At 38.2% G+C, this 25,111-nt stretch overlaps 2 protein-coding genes and 1 non-coding gene across 3 annotated transcripts in view; 2 read left to right on the top strand and 1 right to left on the bottom strand.

Annotated features, from left to right (window-relative positions):
- LOC116297216 (uncharacterized) overlaps positions 1–25,111 on the bottom strand; it is a 33,438-nt gene that overhangs the window by 5,331 nt on the left and 2,996 nt on the right. Inside the window, exons 2-8 of the transcript XR_016120870.1 lie at positions 24,472–24,606; positions 21,525–21,744; positions 20,633–21,078; positions 19,496–19,693; positions 18,662–18,805; positions 17,972–18,271; positions 16,142–16,300 (exon numbers count right to left, since the gene is read on the bottom strand). This is a non-coding gene — a transcript (uncharacterized LOC116297216). The remainder of the gene's footprint in view (positions 1–16,141; positions 16,301–17,971; positions 18,272–18,661; positions 18,806–19,495; positions 19,694–20,632; positions 21,079–21,524; positions 21,745–24,471; positions 24,607–25,111) is intronic.
- On the top strand, positions 1,757–3,001 carry LOC148908800 (uncharacterized). The gene is made up of 3 exons (XM_089035241.1): positions 1,757–2,397; positions 2,578–2,654; positions 2,837–3,001. Exons 1-3 carry the CDS (start codon positions 2,169–2,171, stop codon positions 2,999–3,001), a joined length of 471 nt encoding a protein of 156 aa, XP_088891367.1. The 5' UTR covers positions 1,757–2,168.
- Positions 2,920–5,096, top strand: LOC148908799 (uncharacterized). Its single transcript, XM_089036057.1, has 3 exons — positions 2,920–3,891; positions 4,031–4,496; positions 4,729–5,096. The coding sequence occupies exons 1-3, from the start codon at positions 3,328–3,330 to the stop codon at positions 4,749–4,751; spliced, it is 1,053 nt and encodes a 350-aa protein (XP_088892183.1). The 5' UTR covers positions 2,920–3,327; the 3' UTR covers positions 4,752–5,096.

The following is a 25,111-nucleotide window of genomic DNA, read 5'->3' as shown; positions in this document are numbered from 1 at the left end:
TTTTAGTTTTAATTTTTTTTTAATTAATTAATTTTTTTTTTAAATATTCTTACATTGTTTTTATCTGATATTTATTATGCGGGGTTTTTTTTTTTTTTTTTTTTTTTTTTACTTATTTTTAAATTACATATGAAGTAGATGGGATGGGAGGGAGTTTTATAATGTATAGATAGGAAGATAGGAAGATAGGTGTCCTCTATTAGTTCACAATTTATTGTAAACTAGAAAATTTTGACACGTAAATAAAGTTATTATTATTATTATTATTATTATTATTATATTTAACGGTCACATACAAAGCTATAAACGGTATTGCTCCATCCTATATAAGTGATATTCTCAAAATACACCAACCTACTCGTAAGCTAAGGAGTGCCACACAAGGAGTAATTTTAAAACAACCTCCATATCGTACTAAGTCATATGGTGCGCGTAGCTTTGCCGTAGCAGCGCCCAGCCTATGGAACCGTTTACCACCAGATATAAAAACATCGCAGTCTTTGGAAATATTCAAGAGAAAACTAAAAACATTTTTGTTCAATTTGTAGAGTGCAAATAATATACCCGTGAAATAGTTAGGATTAAGAGCGACTGTCTGTAAGGGTCGAGAACCTGATTTCAGCGACCACTTGGTCAAATTCTTCATACTTTGCCTGAAGATACCCTTGGATGGACCATTTACAAAAATCATATTAAAAGGTTCCAGCGGATTTTTATTTTTGAGAAAATCCCAAAAGAGTGAAATGGTCGCCAAGCGCCGGTTTTCGGCTTCGATAATCGTCCCAAGGATACCCCAAGAACAAATGGTCGCTGTGGCTACAAAATTCGCCCAATCGAGCTGAAACTTTTCACAAACCTAGGATAACATTTCAGCTTTTAAACTAGCTATAAAACTTTGCTGTATCTGGAAGGAATTATTTATTATATGTCGAAATACTAACGGTACTGAAAAATTACCGAAAGAAAGGAGCTATGTTTATCGAGCAAAAGCATCTACTGGTACCTAATTTTCTTGGGAATAAAATTGATTTCCTTAAAGATAAGCTATTAAAGTTAAACTGTACCAAATTTGAAGCTCAAAATCGAAGTATTTCTCAAGTTATTGCTTTTCAAAAACATTGTTTATTTCTTACTGGTTTAAGGGTCAAATGTCAACAAACTACAACTTCAAAGATTCCAGTTAATGCCGGAGTCGAATTGAATGCTTTATTACATGCATGGAAATTGCACTATCAAAAGACCGAGTTTTCATAGCTATCCATTTTACATTCTGTTACTTTTTGAATGCTAGCGCTGTTTTTAGATATTTCTTTCAGTTTAGGTAGTTTTTTTGCCGAAAGTTCCCGTCGCTGGCACTGAGTAAAATTAAACAAACACGTAAACATTTACCTGAATTAATTGTCCTTCTGGCGTTACAAGATATCCACCTTCCATTGCATTACTTCTTGCCACTTCTGCCATTCTGAATCTTCAACATTACTATTGTTCTCAGTACCTTTTATTGATCTACTTTGAATATCTTGGAAAGAGCAAAACAATGGCCTTCTTAAAAGTCACAAACAGATGATGCCTATCTACAGTTTGTCGAGCCATCTAACGTAATTTTAAAATAAGTACACATATGAAGCCCTCGTAAATAATACAAGGTATCTTACAAAGGACACCATTAGTGAATGCTTAGTGAAAGCTATAGATTCGCAGTCCCAGAATTCGTTACGTAACGAATGTAGACATTTACGGCCTTATCAATGTGTAACACAATACCTGAATCGTGCTTGTGTGACAAAACAAACTAGGTATCAAATATATGTTTTCCAGTATTTCGTAACCTTTACTAGTAGTATTGTGGGCTGAATTTCGCAATCACATAGCATGAGTTTGTCTTAGACCAGATAATGGATTTTTGCGAGTATCGCACTCTTTTGGAGAAACTTTTTCCGAGGAATGATATTACTGTTTGCGGCCAGAGTACAGAATATCCTGGTCATCTGGATTTCATTCCGCTTGGGTCCTGTACAAGAGACGTACAGGGTCATCTGCGATCACTGCAACTTGCTGCTGACGAGGGGGTCGAGAGTGAGTTAAAACTTTTGCTAACTCGAGCAGGTAAGTAATTATTCCGAAAAGCTCATATTCTTAGGAAATATAATTTACGCTGCATATATCAAATGAATTTTTCAGGTGTTTTCTGTGTGGACGAGCAGCACAAAATACTAAGTATATGCCCGCGTCATAGAGCTGACTTTGGAATCCGGTGGCGGTCGAGAAGAACGAACTGCGCAGCCCCACAAAGTATTGCTACACACACAGCTAATGCGAAGGGGAGTCACCGCATCAACAGCAAGCAGTCTTGGTTGATCTTGAAGACCACAGGCATACTTATTTCCGTCGGATTACGTAAGTACTAATCCGCTTTAGTCATGAGGTTAGGGTTAGGGTTAGTTCCATGATGTGTGATGTAAATACTGTCAGGAAGGTTGGAGGGAGATATTTAGAACTATGCATGTTTCAATGCTCTTCTACTACAACTATGACTAGCTACACTGGTGCTCATTTTGTTCTAAATCTTTTGGACAGCAATATGCACCAAATGTCGAGAACATGTCAACAACAGAATAGTTGATGAAGACAAGACTTCTGCGGCGTCAATTGAGGTACGGAATTGTAATAAAATTCGTCAAATCTGTGTACCATACTAATGTGATTCCATAGGTCGCAGTTTCCGCTATTTGTGGAGGATTTTTGTCTACAAAAATTTTGACTGGGGGTGAAACGGGAAACCAAATAACTCCAATTAGTATATAAATTGATATTTTCCTAACGACTTCTTCTATAGCAGAGTGCAGAAGCAGTGCATTCCAGTGAGGACAGCGACAGCTCTAACAGCTTAAGCAAGACGTTTTCCAAGCTAAAATATCAAGTCAGCAACATGATGATACTTTCCTCAGCCCTGAGAGTGGGAGTACTACCTCGAGTGATGATGCTGGTGCTCTTTCTCTAGATGAACCACGTGATAAACTGAATCGGTTTCTGGTTTCTCGGGGAGTTGCGCCCATCACACAACCATGGCTGGAGTTGGAGACTGTAAGTGCCACCACCAAGTGGCGTTATACTGCACGCGCGGTGGAGGTTGTCGCTGCGGTCCTTACAACCATCAGTCCAAATAATGCAGGAGCTCTGTGGCAGGAAATTGAATCTTCGACAGCAATATATAAAGCCCTTGGAATAGAAGAAATTTCTAATTCCTCGAGAGAATATCTCCAGGCCCTTGCAGAGGCATATAACAACGCAGAAAGTTGGGAGAGCAGAAGGCAGGTTCTTTCAATCATGACGGGAATTGCTAACTACAAGACAATAACATACTTCATTCCAACACTCTCCAGATACCGCTATACAATTGCTAACCTGCACCACTTGCAGTTCGGACGTGGAGCCCCAATCCAACATCACCCCACAATCCGAATGCGCGTAAACCGAGGACAACTCGATCACTTTTTATCATTTATCACAAGCCCTCACCTTATACAAGACTTACCATTTGGACAGAAACTGCTAACACTATCAACTGGTAGAAAGATCGAAGTGCCAAACGTTATACGAACTGTGGTACCCCAGCGAATAGTAAAGCAATACAAGGCGTACTGCGACGAAACAAGCTTCGAGCCATTCAGCGACCGCACCATGCTAAGAATCTTATCAGAATGTAAAGCATCTGTTCGTAAGTCCCTCCAGGGCCTGGATTACTTTGCCGCAGATGGTGCTCGAGCTTTTGATGATCTTATACAACTAGTACGCCAAGTAAGCGAGCACAGCCAGTTAGGCAAAGATTGGGAACGCCAGCATATCGACGCGCTGAAAACTGCTAAACTGTATCTAAAGAGCGATTTCAAGGTAGTAAAAACTTAACCACGTGTTCCTGTTATTTCAACCTTAAACTTCTTTAGAAGGATAACTGGTCTATTTTAGATGCATCCAAATTCTAAAATCTGTTGTCCAATATATTAATCATTATTATAAATTCCTTTATTAGGTCCACCTTAGTAATGCAGCAGAAGTTGCAGACCACTGTGTCGTGTACGCTCTGAGTGACAACAAAGAGTCCACACTGTGCGAGAAATGTGATCACAATCATGAGGAGATTTGTCACCAGTGTGAGAGTCTGAAGAACGTCTTGGAAGTTATTTCGAACGCGATATCTGAGGCATCTTACCCTAACGAAGACGAAAAGGATGAAGCAATCTACCTTGCTAATACCGCCATGCTTGCCATACAGTCTTGGAAATGTCACCTTCTACGCTCACTACGTCAAGACCAGGCTCGCCTAGATACCATCGACACTCTAGACAGAAACGCAGTTTTCATAGTCAATGACTGGGCTATGAAATTCCTGCCACAGCGATACCGGGAATCTCAGGCAGACTGGTTTGGCAAGCGTGGCATCTCCTGGCACATCTCCGTTGTTTATAGACGCGTGGAGGGGGTGCTTCAAGAACAAAGTAAGACAATGATACAAATTCTTATTGAGATTAAAAATGATAATTTTATATAGTTTGTAAACGTATAGTTAGGAACATTTGTCATAGTAGACATCAAGGCTCGCAGCTAGCAGTTGTCATTGATGAAGGTTTATTTCGATTTCCTTGGCTAACGTGCTGATTTCAGAAATAAAATCTCTACTACCAATAAAATTTACTAGAAAAATTATAAAGAACAATAATTATTTTGAAGATTCAGAATGGCAGAAGTGGTAAGAAGTAATGCAATGGAAGGTGGATATCTTGTAACGCCAGAAGGACAATTAATTCAGGTAAATGTTTACGTGTTTGTTTAATTTTACTCAGTGCCAGCGACGGGAACTTTCGGCAAAAAACTACCTAAACTGAAAGAAATATCTAAAAACAGCGCTAGCATTCAAAAAGTAACAGAATGTAAAATGGATAGCTATGAAAACTCGGTCTTTTGATAGTGCAATTTCCATGCATGTAATAAAGCATTCAATTCGACTCCGGCATTAACTGGAATCTTTGAAGTTGTAGTTTGTTGACATTTGACCCTTAAACCAGTAAGAAATAAACAATGTTTTTGAAAAGCAATAACTTGAGAAATACTTCGATTTTGAGCTTCAAATTTGGTACAGTTTAACTTTAATAGCTTATCTTTAAGGAAATCAATTTTATTCCCAAGAAAATTAGGTACCAGTAGATGCTTTTGCTCGATAAACATAGCTCCTTTCTTTCGGTAATTTTTCAGTACCGTTAGTATTTCGACATATAATAAATAATTCCTTCCAGATACAGCAAAGTTTTATAGCTAGTTTAAAAGCTGAAATGTTATCCTAGGTTTGTGAAAAGTTTCAGCTCGATTGGGCGAATTTTGTAGCCACAGCGACCATTTGTTCTTGGGGTATCCTTGGGACGATTATCGAAGCCGAAAACCGGCGCTTGGCGACCATTTCACTCTTTTGGGATTTTCTCAAAAATAAAAATCCGCTGGAACCTTTTAATATGATTTTTGTAAATGGTCCATCCAAGGGTATCTTCAGGCAAAGTATGAAGAATTTGACCAAGTGGTCGCTGAAATCAGGTTCTCGACCCTTACAGACAGTCGCTCTTAAATAGGAGATAGTTAGCGCTTAATTAGACAACACATAGGAATTCAGTGAGACAATACGCATTTATAAACTAAAACAAATCGAGACTCAAACAACTATAGCTAAAAAAAACCAGTACGCAAATAAACGTGTTTTCTACGTGTTTTCTGTTATCTTTATATTTTTTATAATTAAAATTTGTAGAACATCAAAATCGTTATTGATTAGATAATTTAAAAAGCCAGTTAAATATAAATTCGCTAAGATCTTCCATAAAATTTTCTTACTTGTTCCTTGAAAATGGCGCGAAAGGCATCAATCATTACTCCAATGTGCATGTTGTGTTCCAGTACTCCAGGTGTCTACTGCGTATTGGCTTTGGCCAGTCCAAAAACCATTTCGATTTGAACCGTTTTTGCCCTACTTGTTTGAGCTTCGTAGAACGCCACTTTTGCTTCTGCCCACAGTGTGGACAATTAACGAAGAAAAACTATCGTCATTTGTAATTTAGCTTACGCTAAAAACGAAAAAGCAATGACTTTATAAACACTAGACAATTTGAAGATTATACAGTCATCAGTTGAATATCAAGTCATAAAACATGAATCAAGTTCACTTGTTTGTTTAACAGATACGAATTCGAAAATGCGAACATGTCAAATTATACGAAGGAAAAGCATGTACAGTGTACAATAAAATATTGTTTCAGTTTTCGCCAGCGTGCTTAAAAATATTTTAAAATGCGCGCCCTTGGGTAGCACACGTGCACTAGTTTACCCGTCACGGTTCGCCTATTTCTTTGACTAATTAGCTTAGGCAACCAATAGCACAAAGTTAGTAATTAGTTAGCTAGCTATCTATTTCACGGGTATATTATTTGCACTCTAGCACAAAGTTAGTAATTAGTTAGCTAGCTATCTATTTCACGGGTATATTATTTGCACTCTAACTTTAATCTATTTTTTCACTTAACATTTCATCGTAATATTTGTAAAGCGCATTGAGAATCTATAATGCGCTATATAAGAACGTATTCATTATTATTATTATTAAAGTTGTTAATTGGAGTCTGAACGTAACGTCCGTAACGAAGAACTGCCTTTCTACAAATCGCTCATAGATTTCCATTGCCTGTCCTCTTTAAAATGATCATAGATGCCTTCTTAACATTTTAAGAAACGTTGAAAATTCAAGCGGAATCACGAGTGCAGAGAGTAGTTTCAATGTAGACAGTCAATGAAAATATATGAACGATATGTTTTTTATAATAACAAAATCAAAATAACATCTAAAAACGAGGAAAAACTTTTAAAGAAAAACGGTTTCAAGCGCATACTATGTGTCTATCCTCTTATTGATCATAGCTGTGAGCCAATCAGATTGCGAGATTACGCTCTGTTATTGTAAAATGATTTATTCATCCTGAGTTTTTATATTTTATTTAGAGGCTTTCATCACGCTTGACTTACCAAGGAGAACAGAAAATAAATAAATACAAAAGCAAACAAGCGTGAAGAGGGGCAGGCGCATGGACTCGAGGTCCCGGTAATTAATAGCCTTATACATGAAGCACAAGTCTCTACACTCTAACCAATAAGAAATGAGCAGCAAGCGCAGGGAAATTAGGCACGACTTGTACCTTGGTCTAAGATCAGGAGCCCATGTGGGATCGCATAAATGTAACGTGCAAAAGTGTCGGCGCAGGAAGCCAAGCATCCGATTAGGTTTGTCCACAATGACGGAGAAAATAAGCTCCAAGTAAGAGTGTTAACTGTGATCCCTAGATCCTTCTGCGAGGAGACAACAGAGAGGGCGTTGCCACCCAATACGTAGATATTCTCATGGTCTCGTATTTTTTAAGATGAATGAAAGCCCCCATACGCTAGTCGAGTTATAAAGATTTTCCAGATCTTGTTGGAGGACGTGGTGGTCTGCTGGACCACTGATGGGATGGGAGCACCTTGCGTTATCAGCAAACAGGGCGAAACTTGTGTCGTGGCTTACCAAATCAGGGAAATCATTTACGTAGAGTAGAAACAGGAACGGCCCGAGCAGGCTAAAATATTGATTTTACATACCCTACCCCAGAATAAAACTAAGAATTGTACGCCCTATCCCAGACTAAAAGACGGAAAATACGGTTTTTCAACAGATTGCGATCAATATTTACTAACGTTTTTATTGTTTTTGTATCGGCAGAAAGCGTAGTCTATTCGCCAGACAAAAACGACCAAATCGTTAACCCTATCCCAGACTAAAATGATACCCTATCCCAGACAAAATGTCAAAAAATGATACCCTACCCCAGACCCAAAAGCCGAAAAACCATACCCTATAGGGCGGCACATACCCGTATAGCAAATATAGGGGAGTACCCCCCCGGGCACGCATCATTCGCACACCTTGCCGACAATGGATAAGAGAGAGATCGGCCTGTAGTTCTTCACTAGGTGAGCAAGTCGAATTAACCGCCGAACTTTCGAAGCCCTAATTTCCTAAACGAGCGTTTTTGAGGCTTTTTCGCAGAAGAAACACTTCAAGACACATAATAAACTATTAATCTTTATTTCCAGATTATTTGTTTTTGAATACCGAACTCTATCGATAAACAGCCATCTCTATGCCACAGGGATTCCTAACCAGAGAAATCCGAAACCACTAATAGAGTATGTGCAACCATGTGACTAAAAATCCCTTGAGATATGAATAACAATGAAACAGCCGCCATCTTGGAACAGGGGAGTATTCTGCTGCGCATGCGCATTGCATCTTAGGCACTTGCTTTGTTTTGGTGATCAATGGCGGAGAAAGATTACCGAGTGTGTCAAATCGTGCGCCAGTTGTGCACCGCAAAAGGATTTTCTACACTCAACAATCCAAGAAATAGCTAAATGGGCTTTTGATGTGTAATTGTGGCTGGAATCAGCGAGTGAAAGAACACAGTTGAGTTCTAAATTGCTAAACAAATATGCAAAGCTGCTATCCATTTACGGGACTGACACCAGCACGTTGTGGCTTGCTTGGGTTTTTCGAGGTGGATATCTGATATATAACGAAGACTACTGCTCCAAAACCCTGTCTTATGGTAAGTTTTAGTTCTCTAGTTTGTCATTAACATATAAGAATGTAAATCGGTGGTTCTCTTTCAGAGAAATCCAGCTCGAAAATTTTACGGTATTATGTGTGAAACCTTATGTGAGTGATAGACATGCGTTTATCATGATTAAATAACCAGGCGAGGCAGGATGTGCGGTGAGCATAGAAAGCAAGGGCTTCATAATTAACTATGTTGGCAGCCAGTTGTTCATGTTGTCAGCAAGCTAGCGTTCAAGAAATCAGCTTAGAATTTTTTTTAAAAATTTTTATTACTCTCTGTAACCCCCCGGGGGATATTGCAATTGGTCTCGCACAATAAATGACCCAAGTAACCCCAACGAGTGTTGTGTATTTTAGACGCATTCATTTTAGACTTAGTTGACGGTGAATTTCCTGTAATCGTAGATAGAGTATCACAGTTCGGAAATTAGAACTAGTTTTATCGTCCTTTCCTTCTTTGTTTTTTGTGGGTTTTATTAGCCTCAAAATCGGAGAAAACATTCCGATGCTTTCTTGAAAGTATGACCTCACTTTTGCTAGGCGCGCCATTCGTAAAGTTTCTACTATTGATCGTACCACCGCTCTCACTCCTCACACTCGTCCCTCTAATGACCGCATTCCTTTCACTCTTACGTATCATCCTATTAACATTTCCATTAAACCCATTGTTAACCGCAACTTTTCTCTGCTTGACTCTGATACTCGCACTTCTGCTATTTTCAACAACCGCCCTCTCTTTTCCTATAAACGTGATCGTAATCTCCGTTCTTTCTTGGTCAAGGGAGTTCTTCCCTCTAACAAAGAACCTGGTACTTTTCGCTGTTCTCGTAAACGTTGTTATACTTGTCCTCACATAGTCTCTCACACTTCTGTTGTCGGTCCTAAATCAACTGTTAAAATCACTGACCATTTTGTTTGTACCACTTCTAATGTTGTATATTGTATTAAATGTACCCGCTGTAATCTTTTGTATGTGGGCGAGACTGGCCGCCGTCTTGGTGATCGCATTTGCAATCATCTTTATGATATTCGCAATAACGATCCCACCAAACCAGTTTCCCGCCATTTTAATCTAGCTAACCATTCTCTTTCTGACTTCATTGTTTTCGGTCTTTCTTTGCTTAACGGCAACAATGATTGTCGCAAGACCAAAGAAATGCGGCTTATTCACCTATTGGGCACTCTTAGTCCCAACGGGATTAATGAACGCTTTATTTTCAACTAACCTTTTCTTTTGTCTTTTGATTGTTTGTTTTTGTTTCCTTGCCTACCTTGCTCTCATTGGTTTCTTTTGTCTTATTCTATCATATATACACTCCTTTCTACCACTTCTTTCTCTTTTACTCCGACGAAGGACTAGCGTCCGAAACGTCAGTAAGTTTTTTCATCTTTTCACGGTGTATAATTTACCTTTTCATCATTACTGTTTCATTAGAAACACCGACGCAGCTCACACTAGTTTTTAGCTAGTTATATCTTTTTGCTAGGCATAGTATCTGGTAAAATTCTTATTGAATTTAACACTCGACAAGCGTTGTTGAAAATTCAATACGCGTATCGAACTCATTTCTAAGTGTTTGTTTTTATTTCAAAGTAATCGGTGGCATATTTTCGGGAATATTGCCTGCTAAATTAAGCCTAGAATTTCATAGCTAATGAATATTTATTAATATGTTATTGTGAAAAATCTAGGAAGAGTATCACACAAGTATTTCTATCATGCTGAACCTCACTAATGCTATTATCATCCTGTCATATTGAATTAGCTGGCAAAATCGGACAAGACATTATAAAACTTGTTGTATTTAGCAGTTTTTTTTGTCACATTGAATTGTTACATGTGATGTATTAGAAGTGATAATTAATATATTAACTTAGTTAAGTATATTAACTATTTTAAACATCATATGAGCAGACAAAATTAGCTATTCACAGCTACACTAAAAACCGGCATATAAGAACCTAAAAATTAAGAACATGCTAGGCTAAGATTAGCCATTTTAAGGACCATTTTATTAGAACCTTGCAGTAAATGTATGCATATAAGAAATTGTAAATGTTGAGGCTAACCGTAAAAAAGTAGGTTCTTATACAGGTTTTTACTGTACTACACTAATATTGGCCCCTGATATGCTGCTTACCCAGTCACACAAACACATATATTCAAGGAAGAGAACAAAGCTGTCTATTTGTTCATAGCTTGCTATGGCCAACAATCCTCCTTGGTTACCATGAGAATGGCTTTCAAACAATGAAACTTTCTGTTCCCTGCTGCTAAAACATAACAGCATTGACTTATCTGGTGGTGCAATAATAATAGCACATTTATTGCCAGATGAGATTGTCATGAGTATCAGTTTGTCTTTGAGACAGGCTGGAGAGAAAACTGCACTATCTTCTATCATTGTCAGTCCAAACTTATCATATCTTGTTGCTAGGGCCTCCTGGACATTTAAGTTTGGCTGGTTTACTGGTAGATTCAAATTGTTGTAAAGAATGTTTCCTTCTCTCATTGAATTGGCAAATGCAGCCACAGTTGATAAAATATTGTGAGGAGAAGGGACAGGAACTGTGCCAGACAGAAACTTCATAGCCCAGATGACAGCGATGATAGTACAAGCATTACTGCCCATTGGAATTCCAAAGATCAGGGACTGACATAGTTGTTGTGGCAGAATCCATTCAATTACATGACCGTAGTGCACATATGGATGTAGGATTAGTTGCTGTTGTGGCGGGAACAAATATTATGGTTGGGCTGACTGTGATAGTTGAGTTGGCTGTGATAGTTGAGTTGGCAGTGATAGTTGAGTTGACTGTAATAGTTGGGCTGACTGTGATAGTTGGGCTGACTGTGATAGTTGGGCTGACTGTGATGGCTGGGTTGACTGTGATGGCTGGGTTGACTGTGATAACTGTGATGGCTGGATCGACTGCGATGGTAGAGATGACTGTGATGGCTGTCTTGAACATACTCCTCCACTGCATCCTGGACACTTGACAGGTCCTTGTTTAGGGCGAGTGTGTCCTTTTCGTGGGTGTCCACATTGAGAACACTTTGGAATACGTCTGTTGTTAGAGGCTTGCTTTGCTGTGGTATTGGGTCAGAAGTACTTATTTTTGCAGGAGGTGTGTCTGGTGGACATGGAATAGAGGGTAGTGCAGATATTGATACATTGGCTAGCTTAATATCATTTTCAATAGAATCAATGTCTCCAGGAGCTGTTGAGTCAAGGTTATCATTTGAATCAGATTCACTATTTTTTGAATTGTCACTAGACTTTGTAGTTTCAGTTTCTTTGGGTTCATTGGGGTTCAATATGGCATCTTTAGCAGTTTCAGCTAGTGATCTTGCTTTGTCTGCCAGAAATTCCTGACAGAGGACATACAGCTGTAGTAGTGGGTATCACTTAGGCAGTCCTCATGGTAAGAATGAGAACAGCCCTCAAATAATACCCAACTTTCTCTGTTTCTTGCTGTACAACTTAGCAGGTTACAACGTCGATCTGGTACTGGTTGGTGTAAACCACAATAGCCCAATGGCAGTGTCCTACATTTGACTTGATCTTTTCCAAATACTTTGGGCAATACAGCACTCTTCTTTTTTCCCTCAAAAATAATTCTTCCCTCCCCAATGTTTCTTGATATATATCCACAAATAATTTTGATAGTATGCCAGCACATTTTGCTTTAAGCATTCTAAGGTGGTTGGTTGTGAAGTTATGATGTTTAGGTGGAGTGAAATGTTCCTTGAAGTGTTTTTGTGTGTGTTTAGCTTGAAATGTGGATTTTGCCTTTTTGCGTAGCTGTTCAGTTGTGTCATGGGCATTTGTTTTTGAGCGAATGATACTATGGGCGTTCTCCACAGGATACTCGTAAGATATGATAAGATGTGAGCAGGAACTGATGAAAGAGATTAGGATGATGGATGCCCCAATATGTACATGTAGTCAGCCAAACCAATGGAGCCTTGTTGTAGTGGTGTCTCTCTAGGCAAACAAACATTGTCCAAATACGAATTACAGCATTAAGTATTCCAGGAAGTTGTTTAGTTTGAAAGTAACACTGTAGATAGTAAGGATCAAAGGCAGGTAGTTATCAAGTAGGTTTAGGAGTGTTCTGTATTGTAAATCTTTGCAGGTGGAGAATTTGTCTTTGACAGTGTCCCGTATAAGTAGCCAGCCACCATAAACAATTTCATGCAAAAGACTGATCCTCCAAGGTTTGGGTGTCTTGGCTAATTTGCTTTTTGGGAAGAGATCTTTATAGATAATTTCATAGAATGGACGGAACTCAGTAAACAGTAAACACTGTTTCTTGTGCATTTAAGGAAATATGTAGAGGGCCAATACATGGTATAATTGATAAAATCGTAGGCTGATCAGATGTATCTTGTTCTTTTGCAGGTCCAGAGGTGTTACAAGGAGTGGTGTATGAGTGATCCAAATGTGAAGTGGGTTTGAGCAGTGGTCCAGGAGATGGTTCAGATGATGGAAAATGACTTTGATATTTTTGTAAGGTTTCATAAACGAGTTGACAGGAATAAAACTGTGCTGGCCAATCACCAGGTTGCAGAAGAAGATATCGTTTCATGTAGTCAGATAGCTTTGTGCAGCTCCAAAGTCATCTTTACTCTTAAGTTGCAGTTCTACAAAATCCACTAGGTGTACATCATCCATCTGCCGCATGGTCTGAACAGACTCATGGTCACAGTAATTGTGTGTTGTTATACGGTGTCTTTCAAACTCAGGATTAAAAAATGTGTTGGTTATCCAAGCAGGCATTACGGAGGCATAAGTTTGCGTGAGTCGATACATAGATTGAAGGCCAGATACAGTATTTATACAGGATGATATGTTCATGGCTTGTGGGTTCAGATAGGATGATGCTGGACAGGCTGGTATAGCTGGGACATTTTTGAAAACTTTAATTATAATAGTACACATAGTTTTGGGATGGATGAGTGTAGTTGTTAGTGGTCGTCGTATTGTATGTATGGCTGTATAGTCATCAACAACCAGCACAAGCTGCCACTCATGTTTAATTGCTTCATTGACAACTTGATCAATTGACTGTGTAGACCCCTCGCTCAATTGTGTCACCAATTTATCAACCTCAGAGATGCTCACTGTGTCCCCCAGAACATTTGCTGTCTCCATCCCTTCCTTATTGATATTTGATTGCTTTAAAAAAAGGGCGTGGTCTGTCTGCAGCCAGTTGCAAACTTGACTGAGACCATAACAAAGCTTGTAGATAATAGACACTGCTCTCTTCCGATTGGCGATTTCCCTTTCTTTTGACTGTCTTTCAGTTGTCATAGGCATCTGTGATTGTTTTGAAAATAGATTTTGCCCCGGCTCTGTGGCACAACAACTCAAATTCCTCTGGGATCGTACACTGGTGGCCTTCCCAATTTTGTAAATTCTTTATACATAAACAACTTTAAGTCTTCTAATTCCTTTGACAGATCACACCCATGCGGTATTGCCAATATAGTATTATCAAGCACTTGTTTTAAGATAGCACTATGTAGTATGTGTGTTACATATCAGTCTAGAGCTCTTGGTTTCCCACCGCCTTCACACCTGGCACACGGCGTTATCTGATGTACGTCTGTGTAGCCAAACTTACGTTTTGAGAGCTGCATCATCTGATCCTCTAACTCTTCAAACAGCCCAGGGGGGAATAACGTCCGGCCGCATGGCCCACGGAGAATCTCACCAAAGCAGGTATCTTCCACCGTCCATGGCGCAAGAGACAATACATTATCCATTGTTTGTGTGCCTGCTTCTTGCGAGAGGGTTGTTTTCTTCAGCTTAGCACGACATTTGTAACTATTGGAGGGTCTTCCAGACTTGCCAGAAGAACATTTTCCTATAAGCTGCGATTTAATAAATGTAGTCATTACTGCTATTGTACCTAATATGAATAAAACTTGATAAATAAACACTAATTTACTTACTTTGGTAATGGTTTCGTCGGGTTTGGCTGACCTGGATAGGGCCGCCAAACACACACCACAGATACGTGCGTTGTTGCAATTTGGACGCGACGAGAGCGGAATTTTGTCCAAATACGAAGCAGCTGGCCTGCTCCGTTTCATTCGATTAACAGAAATGACTTTTCCGCATATTACACATTTTATTTTCGTATTTCCACATTCTGAGTAACACCATAAAAGTGTTAGAAAGACAAACGAAACGATAGCGCGATACATGTTCGAATTCGAATTTTGCCGCCACGCTTTCGAGAGAGAGGGCTTTCCCTGAGGCGAGCCAGCAATAATAAATTCACGGTCAGCGTCGACGCGCATGGTCGCGCAGAATACTCCCCTGTTCCATCTTGGTTGATCTAACAAGAGAAGCTAATAAGGAATGCTTTGTTATCGTCAACCAAGATGGCGGCTATGACGCAACATGCACCTGCTCTATAATTGGAGTGGTAAGCCTGTGCCGTGAGTGAACAAATCCATTTAAACGATAAAGATGGCGACGTTCAATTCCCTGTGGTAGACTTTCAGCGAGTTTTAAGTCATTTCATGGGTTCGAAATTGTTTCTTGCGAATTTCACATGCTCTGGTTCATTTCAAAGTTTTAAAAAGAACTTGCGATCTATCAGCATACTTATCTATGCTTTTATCTCCTTTAACGGGTCGTTCCAGTTACCCCGTCACTAACTAAGCGAGGTTCGTTCAAGAAATCAAGGGTCTTACTGTCCAGGGGCCTGAAGCAATGATGTCTCTTGTCTTTTGCTACAGTCCAAGCATTTAATTTCATTGCTGGAACTGGGGAACTTGAGGAACTTGAGGAAGTTCTTACGATTACCGTGATATTGAAGAACTTAAAATAATTCAATGAACATCTCGTTCGGTTGAGAAAGTATAATGTACAACACCATTACTTGAAATATGATAATCTATTTTATAATGCCCCCCCCCCCCCCCCCGTTCTTAGATGTCCATTTCATAGACAGCCCGCCCCTTTCAAGGAGTTCAAAATAATGTGAACCCCTGTTTTGCCCACCCCCCCCCCCCCCAACCCCCCTTACTTTATGGCCAGTCCCTTAGTACTGTTAAAGAAAATTGCAAAATTTGCAAATATTTTAATTCCCCCTTACAAGTAAAATTTCAGAGTGAACTGCATTACACGGCTTTGATCGATTTCAAACTCGGTCAAAACTCGAAGCTTGTTGACCCGAATTAAATACACGAAGAATAATATGAGTAAGAGATTTGTAGAAAAGCTCGTCTTATTTCAGCGAGTAAAAAAAATTTTCTGAGTGAAATACACTCACTTCAGAGGCCGCGCAAACGCGGTTTCTATACGCAAAAATCAAGGCAACCCAGTTTACGCTCTTTGAGCGTCTTTTTTTATCTTATCTCTGAGTCCAGATCACTAATTCTACGGTTTAATATTACCTAAGAAAATGTCTGCTAAATTAAAAACTTTTGCATACCTCCATAACAAGTTCTGTCAATGCAACGCGAAAGTCTTTCTGTCTGAAGGCCCAGAACCCTGCCCCCAGACATTTATAGGTGTACCCTATCTTGTTATCACCAGAAAGCCTAAGGTCAGACAACGTTTTAGCAAACATGTGTTTTCGAAGTTCTTCTTTCTGTTTTGAAAAAATATAGAAAAATGACTTTATTTTACTCATTACAAAACGACTCGTTCACACTACAGCTTAATTGTACGACGACAACAATGACGCGTTCGAATTTTTTCATAACTTTCTAATCCGCGCTTTCCTTAGAAACCAAGGGAACAACAAGCGGCAGAAAATCTTTAGATGTTATATTTTTAGCTATGTTATATTTATAAATCTAGCACAAATGAAACAATTGAAAACAAAAGAAAAATACGTGTTTAGTGCTATTTAGTCTTTCTGCTATTTCACGGATATATGGTTGCACTTCTGTACATGTATGCAAAACACTGGGGCACAAAGTGCAAACGTTCAATAATCTAAAGAAATGAAACAAAAATAGCATCCATTCACAATTTAACTGTTATTAAAAATAATTAATACACTTTATTTTGGAAGTTTTTACAAATTTTAAAATATCAGGTGAAATAATGTTGGAGCCTCGTCATGAATCTGGCTTCTGATTGGATGATTCAAAAAATATTCCCGCACTGTAATACTTTAAAAAGTTTTGTATATTTCTTATTTCTAGCCAAGTTGACTGTATGTAATATATACAGTTATGAGTGGCCGTGTTGTATCAGATATACAACCACGGGGCGTAGCCGAGTGATTGTATATCTGATACAACACGCACACAAATACTGTATATGACTTATCAAACGTCTAGGTTAGTTCCTTTGTGTTTCACTAAAATTTTCAAAATTAAAGTGAATTTGGCCAAGACAATCCAACTTAAAGTTTATGCAAATGAACACAGTTTTGTATCAGATTTACAACACTCTTCACGGTCGTGATTTCTGTTGTGTTTTCCTCATGAATTATAAATAAGTTTGATAATAGGTTGATAAGATAAGTCCATGGACATCACAAACTTTGCAAGAATGTAGCAGAATAGTTTGTTTATTGCAAGATGGTGAAAGGGGGTATGCAATTGTCGCCTCTACCATAGAGGGGGGGGGGGGGGGGGGTTGGGTTATGCTTGTCCTTTCCATGTGATGCCGACTCCCCCATGCGCTAATAAATGAAAGCCACCTTAGACGACTTCTTTTCATTGGTCACCCTCTCGTTGGATCATCCTCGGGAAGCCATGGGTAATACTGTCGCGCGTTTCTCGAAAAACGAGTGACAGAATTTTACTCCTTGGTTCCCGAAGATGTCGCTGAATTTGCATGCTATTTCTTGCCAAATAATTATGTTGGAAAAGGCGCCATTCATTCTTATTGTCTTGTGGATAAGCATAATTAAAGAAAACCACCTAACACAAAATAATTAGTTGATTCATCAAAAGCAGAGTCAGAGTGATCAACCTAACAGACTATACATTCATAAGAGTTAGTAACTGATCCGGCTGTATTGTGGCTAAGTTAATAGGTGCGCTGCCAGTATTCCGCTGTCAGCTTTCGACTTTTCTCTAAACCATGTAGACCGGGTTGCAGTATTCTAAACAAATTTTAAACATTGTACTTAGGAAGTTAAATCGTTCTCTAGTTTGCCCTTAAAATAAGCCTTACGCAAGTGCGGACCCATGCCGCGACGATATCGTGTCAGTGGATTCCAGTTGGATGAATAATCCTATCATATGATGTGAATTTTTGGTCACACAACATCTGTTTCACAATATCACAACTGAAAACGTACCTCTTTGCGTGTCTGAAGTTCAGCACATGCATAATCGAAGGCTTCTATACAAATTGCCTCTTCATCGTATCCATTTCCCTTACAGTGCTTTCCTTGTAACATCAAAGCAATGGCAGTAGTTACAGCTACACAGGAAGCAATACATCTTGGGTCTGCATGGGTTACTTTACAGATCTGCCTCGTGTTTTTGATAACTGTTGGGATATCACCAAAGTCTTGAATGCCAAGAATAGATGTTCTCGTTACACCTCCATTACTTGCTACCCACCTTCCGCTGTCAGCCCACACTTGATGTGCACACTAAAGAAACATACTTTAGGATCAGAAACAAGAAAAAATTGTAAAGTAATGGTGTCAGGGAGCGAGCACTGGCCTCCCACTTTTGTGGCTGTTTCCTGTCAGCTGATTATTTTAAATTTTGATTGACACTAAGCTTCACAATAAAAATTAACAAGTAAAGTTTGTTACATTATGATGATTATGATTGATCAGTATCATAAGGCTCAGTTAGGAAACGTATATGTGACAAAACAGATTTGGTTAGCCCACCAAGGCCATGTCCCTTGTAATCCCCGAGTTCTTTGTAACCATGGAGGACCCATTCCTTAAACCGGGAAGCAAAATCCACGCAATCTGCCTAACAGAATTGGAAAGAAGCTAATCAAAATCACTTAAAGATAAATATCTTGCCTTGTGAGGGTCAGTTAAGAAGTCCTTTTGTAAAACAACATTGAATGTTGTTCGTCCAATTCCCATCCCACCATGGTCGCCAAGCTCTTTGTAACCAGTTTTTGTCCAGACTTTAAACTTTTGTACAAAGTCAAGAATGTCTGCCTGTACAAGAGAAAAAAGCAAAGGACATGAAAAGAACCCTGTGGAACACCTCATGTTTAACTGTACCTACACAAATAAAGAAAAAGGACTTAAAACAGAACCCTTAATGGGACACCCAATGTGTAATCGTTTCAATCCAAAACTAAAACTACTTTTGCACAAAGTCAAGAATGTCTGCCTGTACAAGAAAAAAAGCGAAGGACCTGAAAAGAACCCGGTGGAACATCCCATGTTTAACTGTACCTACACATATAAAGAAAAAGGACTTAAAACAGAACCCTTAATGGGACACCCAATGTGTAATCGTACCATTCCACAACTAAATGCAAAGGACCTAAAACAGAACACCTGGGAACACCCCATGTTTAATATTGCAGCAAGACAACCTGCATCTAAATGCAAAGGAAAGAAAACATAATCCTGTTCACCCCATGTTTACATGTATCTACCAATAAGTACATGTAAATGAAAAGGACCTAAAACAGAACCCTGTGGAACACTCTATTTCCAATTACCCCAACCCATATCTACATTTACTTGCAAAATTGTTTACATATTTTGTGTATTTATACTGTATCAATTGAAACTTTACTGCGTTTGCCAAAGAGATCAGCAAAAGAATGGTGATCATAAACAACAGTTATTCCAACTCGTACATCTTTTTTAACATCATTTAATCAATCTTTATACCTTTCCATTTTTGTCCAACAGTGTTCTGAGAATGAGAATCATTTGATCTGAGTCATCTGTCCAATCACCAACCTGCCAGCGACTGCGATGAAAATCATCACATTTCATGGAATATTCCAATTCCAGTTTATCAACTGGCATATTCCATTTGAATCCCATTAGTCCTAGAAACTTTCTCTCTTTGACTGTGCAATAAATCTGAAATCAGGCAATAATAACAAGACTATAATTGATTCAATATGTTCATTGTATAATAGAAAACTGGGAAAACTATGAATGCGATACCAATCTGGGAACAAATGTCATTGAATTATTAATATGTATAGGAAATTGCATGATATTGTGTACAATTCAGAATTTATAGGTAGGAGTTCAATAATATTTTGAAAGTTATCAAAATTGGACAAGCCTTTTAGGAAAGTCCAATTTGATAACTTTCAAAACAACATGAGTGTCTATAAATTTTGAATTGAACGAGAAAATTGTGCGATTTTTTGTTCATGATACACTCAACAAATTTGAGGAATTTTAAATTGGGACTCTACAGAGTAGAATTTCGGATTTAATTGTACTCCTCTTATCCAGTCAGAGTCAAGTAATTTTGTTGAGTGTAATATAATAAATAACAATCGTACTTAACATTGGTTTCACAGAGTGGCTCTTCTTCCCCTTATCTCCAAATTGGAATTTAAAATTTGATTTTTGCTGAGTGAGGAAAACCAGAATAACCAGGGGAAAACCTTCAAAGAACAGGAGAGAACCAAGAAAAGCATGCATGGGGGGTTACTCTTGCTCTTACTGTTCCAGAGTAAGATTGCTCAAAGCCATACCCTGTTCCAGTATTGCAAAAATAGATACCCTGTCAGAGAGGAGAGAGTGTGATTTCATATACCCTGTCCCAGAGCGAGAGTAATTTTATATACCTGTTCCGGAGTAGAATCGCTTAAAACCATACCCTGTTTGGCGGCACTTACCCATATAGTGAATATAGGGGAGACCCCCCCTGGTGAGGCATGCAAGCACTATCAACCCTATGCCACCCATTCAATCCAAGTACAGACAACAGTATAGAGCTCGTTGTCTGGATAACATAATCATGAAAACAAATGGACAAAATTCACGTAAATGTAGACATACCTCTAGCGCTTCTTCTTTTGTCATAAACTCAGTGAGCAATCCTATGGCATCTCCAATACAGTTGCCATAGATTACAGCCCTCATGCGACTCAGTAGTACTTCTTTTTCCAATCTACTCTCCAGATGAAAAGCCCTTGAAGGAACTTCATTTGTTGCATTAGATGTTTTCCCACCTTCTTCTTCTCCCTCTTTGTCCGGTGGTACCCCTGACGTTTGGGGATTTGATTGAGGTAAAGCCTCAGGCTCAGGGTTTTCCATGGGCATAACAGACTGGGCTGCTGTAGGATTTTCTTCATCTCCTTCCTCTCCTTCTTTGCTTGATGATGCCCCTAATTCTTGAGGATCTGAATTAGCTGAAGCCTCATTCTTCAGCTTTTGGGTAGGTGTATCAAAGTTTGCCATGGTAGCGGCTTTTAAGATGGACTCTAGGTGAGGGGAATCGATGTCTAAAAGCATAACAAGCAAATATACCTAAATAATATTGTTATATCTAAAATGGGCTTGTTTAGTATAATATTCCTGAAGTATAACTAGCTTGCATTGGAAAAAATGCTTGCAGATATTTTGTCCATATATAAAAATAAGTAAGTCTTTCGTAAGTATTGGTTATTGACCACACACTACACTAGACTAGACAATAGACAGTAGTTAACCAGTAAACTCGTGGCTCTCTGTGTTTAATGTTTCTAAAGGAGACAGCACTGATATTTTAGGAGGTTAACTACCAATAATTGCCATGTTGGTGGTGCCAAAAATGTGCAACTCAGACATTCTTGCTCTTGTTCTTAACAAGTTCCAATTCTTGCTGGACATTGTTCAAACATTGGCCATTATTTTTAGCCTTGTATAACATGAACATTACAGCTACATGATCAATAGAATCATAACTTACAGCTATCACAAGCATAGCACCAAAAGCTCAAGTCACTGAAGCTGAGTGTTATCTCATGGGTTGGATTTTGATTGTTGTGATGCATCATGTGCTCCTGGATATAACGGCTGCAGTACACGCTTGAACACTTCAAGCACAACCAGTTTTCACCTACATTACCACACACCCCACATGGTAGTGCTATGTCAATGCTCAACTTTTCTATACCAGCAACCAAAGACTAATGAAAGAACAAAAGGAAAATCAAAGAATCGTTGAAACAATTGAAGAATGGAATAGTATAGAAACATTATTTAAGTGTGAAAATCTAACAGCACTTGGACAAACATTTGCTCAAAATTTTATTTGAAAATTTATCAGGAAACATTTCAATGGGGGTGGCTGTTACCTAGAGAGGTATTAATGTGTCATTTTTAGGTTTGACCTTATCCTTTATTCTTAAAAATTTTCAACTCTAAAGGGGGATACGTAGCTAGCCATCCAATCCACCCCCTGAATCCAACCTTATGCTTTCTCATGGCAAGCCATGGAATATACCCCATGTATCATTTGTCTTTTCGCAGGCCTGAGGTAAAAGAGTATTAGAGGGATATGATATAGTGTACCATAAGAAAGCATTCTACTTTATAACAGAGTATGCCATGTCATTGAAAATACCTAGGTGTTTAGTCAATACACTGGATCAAATGCCTCATGGGAAGAAACTGTGGAATACTACCGAATATATAACCACTTAACTGCATATCTGCAGATTGTCTGTATTTTAAGAGGTGTAGAATGTAAGGAACACCCCTTTAAGGTGGCTGCCTACTTTTGAACATTTGAATTGAGCCCACGATGAGCACGCGCTCAAAAACCGCTGAAATATCTACAAGATTTTATTGAAGAACCATACACGTTTTGAGCTTCAACAGGGCAAAACCCTCAAATTTTGCACGGGACTCTCTATTCTTTAATAGCTCATTCAAAAAAACTCCTAAAAATCTAGGTTATATCAACATTTTAGAAAAAGTTTAAATCAGTAACACATGAAAAAATAGATGTTTGTAGGGATTTTTGTTCAACTTTATGAGATTTTTTAAGAGCACCGAAACTACAAAATATGACAAATCAATGTATCTCTTTGTCTTTTTGTCAAAAATATTCATGTATTATTGTAGAAGGATTGACTAGCCTTCATTCGTGCAATCATATAGTCTGCAAATAACTCTTATCTTATGAATCTTAATTTTTTTCTAACAACTTCCGGTGGCGTAATTTTTACTCCAAAAGCTCGTGCGTAGGCTTCAATTAAATGCTGATTATCTTGAAAATGAGCTTGGGACACCCTATTTTTCTTTCCAGATTTGGAATCAGCATTAAATTTCAATTTGGAAAATCGAAGTTTTGAAAAAAGTTTAAATCAATTTCCAAAAGTAGGCAGTCACCTTAATATGAATATGAAGATATAACTAGCTAAAAACTAGTGTGAGCTGCGTCGGTGTTTCTAATGAAACAGTAATGATGAAAAGGTAAATTATACACCGTGAAAAGATGAAAAAACTTACTGACGTTTCGAACGCTAGTCCTTCGTCGGAGTAAAAGAGAAAGAGGTGGTAGAAAGGAGTGTATATATGATAGAATAAGACAAAAGAAACCAATGAGAGCAAGGTAGGCAAGGAAACAAAAACAAACAATCAAAAGACAAAAGGAAAGGTTAGTTGAAAGTAAAGCGTTCATTAATCCCATTGGGACTAAATCCCATTGGTACTAAACTAACAACGTTTACGAGAACAGCGAAAAGTACCAGGTTCTTTGTTAGAGGGAAGGGAGTTCTTCCCTCTAACAAAGAACCTGGTAGTTTTCGCTGTTCTCGTAAACGTTGTTATGCTTGTCTCACATAGCCTCTCACACTTCTGTTGTCGGTCCTAAATCCACTGTTAAAATCACTGACCATTTTGTTTGTACCACTTCTAATGTTGTTTATTGTATTAAATGTACCCGCTGTAATCTTGTGTATGTGGGCGAGACTGGCCGCCGTCTAGGTGATCACATTTGCAATCATCTTTATGATATTCGCAATAGCGATCCCACCAAACCAGTTTCCCCCCATTTTAATCTAGCTAACCATTCTCTTTCTGACTTCATTGTTTTCGGTCTTTCTTCGATTAACGGCAACAATGATTGTCGCAAGACCAAAGAAATGCGGCTTATTCACCTATTGGGCACTCTTTTGTCTTTTGATTGTTTGTTTTTGTTTCCTTGCCTACCTTGCTCTCATTGGTTTCTTTTGTCTTATTCTATCATATATAAACTCCTTTCTACCACCTCTTTCTCTTTTACTCCGACGAAGGACTAGCATCCGAAACGTCATCATTTTACGGTGTATAATTTACCTTTTCATCCTTAATATGAATACTTTCTTTCCTTCTGGTGGCACTCCCTTATCAGCAGATCTGCATATTCACTAATACGAACACTTTAAAGTCCATATTACAAAGGTTTAACAGACAATCAAGCTTATACACAAAATAAATTGGACTTGCAGAATTTCAAAGTGGAACTTTTTAGTAAAGATTGCTGTGTCATATATTAACTACTCTAGATAGTGAGCTCTTTGAGAGTCCAGTTTACAGCAATGGGTCTATTAAACTGACCTTTAACTTAAGCACTCTTAAGTCGAATTTAAAATGAATTTAAAATCGCAATAAAAGCTTTAAACAAGCATATTTCCTTACATTATAGGTTACTAGTTTTTCAAAAACCTTGCTCCCCAGTTTTTTCGACAGTTTTAGTTTTATTTCATTACGCCATAATTTTAACAGCTTTAAAAAAAGTCCTCGTAAATAAGGAGACATTTTAGCATCTTAAATAAAATAAAAAGCCCAGGGAAAAGAATGCCGAAGATGAGAATTTGCCATTGTAAAGGCGGAAGTTAATAAATTTATAGAAAAGTAAATTATCTTACCTCTACATGTGGACAGTCTTTATTGGGGTGTACAGCAAACATGCCTCCTACTTTCAGGGCTTCCTCTTCACTACTCTTAGACGAGGCCATTGTAAACGTTTATCTTGCTTCAGAATATCGAGAAAATCTCTGAGACTGGGTTAAATTTAAGAAAATTTTATGTCAACTTATCACTTTGTTTTTTACAACACAGCTGGATATAGAAAAAAAAACACAGGAAGCCCAAGTTTGGTTTTAATGAATTTTATGAAAAGTTAGAAAATTTAGAACGAATTGCAAGAGTTTTTAATCAGTTTTATAAATTTACCTCTTTTTTTAATAATGAAAAAGCTTGAGAAAACTATATTATCTTTTTTGCTATAAATATTCTAATTATTATAAAAGAAGTTTGGGTTCCCTGTGGTTAAAACTTCAAGTTGAATTTTTAGGGGGGAGGGGTAGAGTAATCACCAAATTACTTTTAAGAAAACTAAGCTTAAAATGCTCCTTCAAGCAAGAAAAATAGAGTTAAAGAAGTTAAAACTTTTAGTAATGATCTGAGGAATATTTTCAAATCGTATAATCCAAAATATGTGATTTTACGTATTCATTTTTACTAAAAAAGTAAGGTGCTCTAAATGACCTGCCGACCCCTCCCATA

This window comes from Actinia tenebrosa, unplaced genomic scaffold (assembly GCF_029948245.1).
Source record: "Actinia tenebrosa isolate PJP-AT-01 unplaced genomic scaffold, QUT_ActTen_1.0 PGA_scaffold3__52_contigs__length_22856419, whole genome shotgun sequence".
Taxonomy (NCBI): domain Eukaryota; kingdom Metazoa; phylum Cnidaria; class Anthozoa; order Actiniaria; family Actiniidae; genus Actinia; species Actinia tenebrosa.
This window is presented reverse-complemented; position numbering and strand designations above follow the sequence as displayed.